The sequence below is a fragment of the Coregonus lavaretus genome (genome assembly GCF_964263955.1).
Source record: "Coregonus lavaretus genome assembly, chromosome: 23".
NCBI classification, from domain to species: domain Eukaryota; kingdom Metazoa; phylum Chordata; class Actinopteri; order Salmoniformes; family Salmonidae; genus Coregonus; species Coregonus lavaretus.
Window position 1 is genome coordinate 4,738,229 of NC_140010.1, and position 4,842 is coordinate 4,743,070.

General features: G+C 39.3%; 1 protein-coding gene across 2 annotated transcripts; it reads right to left on the reverse strand.

Annotated features, from left to right (window-relative positions):
* Positions 1-1,095: 1,095 nt before the first annotated feature.
* Positions 1,096-3,611, reverse strand: ccl25a (chemokine (C-C motif) ligand 25a). Of its 2 annotated transcripts, XM_084188305.1 has the most exons (5): positions 3,531-3,611; positions 2,829-2,950; positions 2,164-2,281; positions 1,821-1,917; positions 1,096-1,618 (listed from the first exon to the last, which is right to left on the reverse strand). In XM_084188305.1, the coding sequence occupies exons 2-5, from the start codon at positions 2,887-2,889 to the stop codon at positions 1,586-1,588; spliced, it is 309 nt and encodes a 102-aa protein (XP_084044431.1). In that variant the 5' UTR covers positions 2,890-2,950; positions 3,531-3,611; the 3' UTR covers positions 1,096-1,585. The 2 variants fall into 2 exon arrangements, with proteins under 2 accessions (XP_084044431.1, XP_084044432.1); XM_084188306.1 differs by lacking the exon at positions 3,531-3,611 and having other exon boundaries at positions 1,097-1,618; positions 2,829-2,962.
* Positions 3,612-4,842: the final 1,231 nt, after the last annotated feature.

The following is a 4,842-nucleotide window of genomic DNA, read 5'->3' on the forward strand; positions in this document are numbered from 1 at the left end:
GGTCTGATGAGTCCAAATTTGAGATTTTTGGTTCCAACCGCTGTGTCTTTGTGAGACGCAGAGTAGGTGAACGGATGATCTCCACATGTGTGGTTCCCACCGTGAAGCATGGAGGAGGAGTTGTGATGGTGTGGGGGTGCTTTCCTGGTGACACTGTCTGTGATTTATTTAGAATTCAAGGCACACTTAACTAGCATGGCTACCACAGCATTCTGCAGCGATACGCCATCCCATCTGGTTTGCGCTCAGTGGGACTATCATTTGATTTTCAACAGGACAATGACCCAAAACACGCCTCCCGGCTGTGTAAGGGCTATTTGATCAAGGATGGGTGATGGGGTGCTGCATCAGATGACCTGGCCTCCACAATCACCCGACCTCAACCCAATTGAGATGGTTTGGGATGAGTTGAACCGCAGAGTGAAGGAAAAGCAGCCAACAAGTGCTCAGCATATGTGGGAACTCCTTCAAGACTGTTGGAAAAGTATTCCTCATGAAGCTGGTTGAGAGAATGCCAAGAGTGTGCAAAGCTGTCATCAAGGCAAAGGGTAGCTACTTTGAAGAATCTAAAATCTAAAATATATTTTGATTTGTTTAAAACTTTTTTGGTTACTACATGATTCCATATGTGTTATTTCATAGTTTTGATATCTTCACTATTATTCTACAATGTAGAAATTAGTAAAAATAAAGAAAAACCCTTGAATGAATAAGTGTGTCCAAACCTTTGACTGGTACTGTATATATTTTGACATGTATTTAACCCCTTATTTTTTTGTCACTAAACACTCTCCATATATACTACCATTTATTTTTTCAACTGGTACTGGAGACCTTCAGACTAGATTTTCAGGATGTCTCATGGTCTGACAAACACCTCTCTAGCTCTTTCACCCTCCAACCGCAGATGCAGACGTGCGACATCGGCGGATGCGGTGGATTGAGATGAATCCAATATCGTTAGCTTAAACTGACAGATTTTAATGGGGATTTTTAATTATGCTAATTAGACGTTGAGTCTATGGGGGTTAACATTTATAAAGGAACTGTTCTCTTAGTTGTGTCATACCTCATAAACCATAAACATAACAGGGTGAAATGCAGTAAACAACTTTATTAGCCTTTGTTAGTGAAAACAAATATAGTTGACAAAAATCCACAATATGAAAACATACAAAGAACACACAAATACAAAGAGATTTCAATCAGAAATTGTAGGCACTTATACTTTTTTGGTTGGTGTTCAATACAGGTTTTATGCTACACACAAAATTACAACTGTACAAACACACGCTCACACACACACACGCGCGCACACACACACACACACACACAGATTCCAACAGGCTTGCTATACAGTAAAATGCAACCATACAGAATGGCTGGGCTGGCTTCAACAGGTATGGGTCTCTGTTAAAGGAATAGCAGAACTACACTGTAGCATCATTACCAGTCAGATCTCTGCAGATGCCTTCTGCAGTAGGAAAGCAAAAATGTCTCTCAAATGACCAGACATCATAAAAAAATCGTATTGATTTACGACAGGACTCGTCACTGCAGGATGGCAGAGTGAATGGCAGAGCTTCTAGCTTCTCAGCCTCTTTGGCCTCCTCGTGTGCTGGAAAACAAATATATTGGTTTCAGGAAGATGAATCAATCAATTTATCAATGAATCAATTAATGAATAAATTAACAAATTAATGAATCAATAAATCAATAAATTACTTAATTACTCAATCAATCAATCAGTGAATCAATCAATCAATCAATGAATCAATCAATGAATCAATGAATCCAGTTGTAATGGTAGAAATTCTCACCTTTTTACTCTTCTTGGATCGAACCTTCAGCATCAGTCCATTCACCCACTTCTCTCTGGGGTCAGCACAGAACAACCTGCCCCCCTTCATCGTGAACCTGGACGTGGATCGGAAAATAAAAACTTAGAGTGACCTTCAAAACACAAAGCACTGATGAAGTTTACAGCCTACAGTTAGTAGTTCAACCTCGTGAGGTGAGTGAACCTCTGCCATGCATAACAGAGCTGGATGTCTTGTCCATTGAAGGTACATTGTTTTTTACCTTTTTTTACATGTTCTGTATTACTAAAGTCATGTAGAAGCCTTTCCAAGGTTGTGCTTGCTCCCTTATTCACAGACTTACACTATGGCAGGGATGTTGCAACCCCCGTCCGTCTCCTGCCTCCGGAAACTCGTTACCATCCTCTCAACACTCTTCTTCACCCTCCGCACGTACTTCAGACAGCAGTCTTCATAGGAACCTGGGGCCAGGGAGAGGATCACAGCTCAACGTCTGTACTTTATTATGAATAAAAGAAGAGAAGCTCCCCACTCTGCACATAAATGAATCCGTTTATTCCATTTTTTGACATTTGGTTCAAAATGGAATAAACTGATTTTTTTTCTCTCTCAACCTTCATCCTTCTCTTCTTTTTGCCGTTGACTATTTCAGGTTTACGCCTTTGTTAAAAGGTGTCGAGGTTTTTAAGTGCACAGGATCGATTAAGCATCCCATGAAGAACAGCATGTAGGTAAGGCTGACAGTCTTTGCCCCATATGTTAGCATCAGTAAAGCAAAGCTAACATCAACACCACCGACTGAAATGCTATCTGAAAATCGGTGATCAAATAAAAGGGGCCACTTGGCAGTATCCTGTATAACGATGCATAATATGAATGTCAACCCATGATCAACTCATCAATTAATCCAATGTATTGTATAAAGCTCGTTTTACATCAGCACTTGTCACAAAGTGCTTAATTAACAGATACCCAACCCATGTTAAATCATATTTATACTAAACGTACCTTGTGCCAGCGTGAAGTACAGACAGGCTAGGATGAGAAAGAATATCACGCTGAACCGCATGGCTGGATGTGTGGTCGTGGCTCTGTAAAGAGGTCCTGGTGGTGCAGAGCAGAATCAAACCCTGGAGGAACACAGGAATACAGGAATACAGGAATACAGGAATACAGGACTACAGGAATACAGGAATACAGGAATACAGGAATACAGGAACACAGGAATACAGGAACACAGGAACACAGGAATACAGGAATACAGGAATGCAGGAATAGCCATAAACCTTATCAATGACTCTCTGCTTCCAACAACCTTCCACGTCTTACTCCCAAGCTATCCGCTTTCAAGTAGTTTGTAGTTGTACCTAGGCTATATGATAACATTTGTATTCCGTTGCTAATGGACATCAGCAATCACATTAAAATAAAGTAAACTAAATATGCACACTTTTCAGTCCAGATGTATAATTACATAGAAAATAGTAATACGTCCTAAATGTATACAGCCTACATCAAGTCACAATATCCTGTTCAACTTTGTGCAAGCTAAAAAGTGAATAATACATATTTCACCTGATGATAATACACAAATTATATAACATTCAAAACTATAAAAAACCACATGCTTTTCATATGATAGTGGCACAAAAGTAATCCTTACATTTTAGAAGGCTATCATCTACAAAGACAGCTATCAGTGCTACTCACACAATTCTGAAGGAGATAGGATGTCTTTAGTTTGTTGCCTTGGTTCTGCTGAGTGTGCAGGGAACCTGCTCTTATGTAGTTAGCGCCACTCAGACAGAGCTCAGGTTATATACACCTGAATATGTCACACCCCTGCGCACCTGAGGTACTCTGACTTGGTTTTGGTTTTGATTGGGTAAGCAGAAAGTTGATCGACACACGGAGAGTTGTGTTGCAAACTTGGCAAAGTAGTTATGGGCTCTTAATAACTCTGGGCACTCTCCGACAGAATGACGGATATACTTTTGGGTTCACACAGTTTACTTGTCTTTATATAAGGCCATCTCTGAGACGTTGAACTGAAAGGCCCAATCGAATAGTACAGTTAATTCAGTTCAACAATTTCTCATGAATGCTGTGAAATCATTTTAATTTACCAATTAAGTTTGAGACTATAAGGTTCTATATGCATTTTTGTCAAAATTGAATTATTGACATAGGCTTGTTCTGTTCAATGTTATCTACCTCTACAGCACTCTAAATACCCCAATTCATGTTGTTAAGTTCAAAAGCAATCAAGATCAACATTGCCGTCACCATTCAAACCGATGAAGGTTCGGAACTTTAAAGCCAATTATCTCAGAATCATCTTTTTTTTTCAGATAGAACCTTATAGTCCCACGCTCTCGCAATGGCTTTACTGACCAAGCTCACGATGAAAGGGGTCATAATGTGTTCTTCATTCATGCTCAAATGCGGAAGCATTATTTACAAAACGCAAGTCTAAAACTCAAACTATTAAAAGGATGAAATATTAGACTCAAACTTGGCTACTTCTTTTTTTTTTTTTTTTTTTTTTTTTTTTTTTTTTACAGGTCTACAAAATCTACCCAAAAGCCTCTGTTGAAACTTGCCATAAAACGAGTCTGGCCCTTTGCTACGTAAATAGTTTTAGGCAGATTGTCTTAGAAAGATGTGTGAAGCAGCGGATGCAGTAGAAAATGCTTGTAACTCAGGAAGCAGATCAGTCATCATATTGTCTGGTGTAACTGCAGAATGTTTCTGTCAGTAATCCTGAGAGGCTCTTCTTCTACTACTCTCTTCTACTAAATGGTAGCAACAGTGTGGAATGTGTTGGATTTTTTTTTATATTTTTTTTTTAACAGTGTCATTGCTTTTAACTTCTCCTTTCATTGTTTTGCTCTGACTTGGAGCCAAGGCAAGGCCCTGGGTACTTTTCCGCTTGCATTTAAATAACAATGGCTAACTGTGAACTTTAACACCTTCTCACAAAGCAACAGTTTTATGCTCGCCACAAGTCTTTAGTGTCACA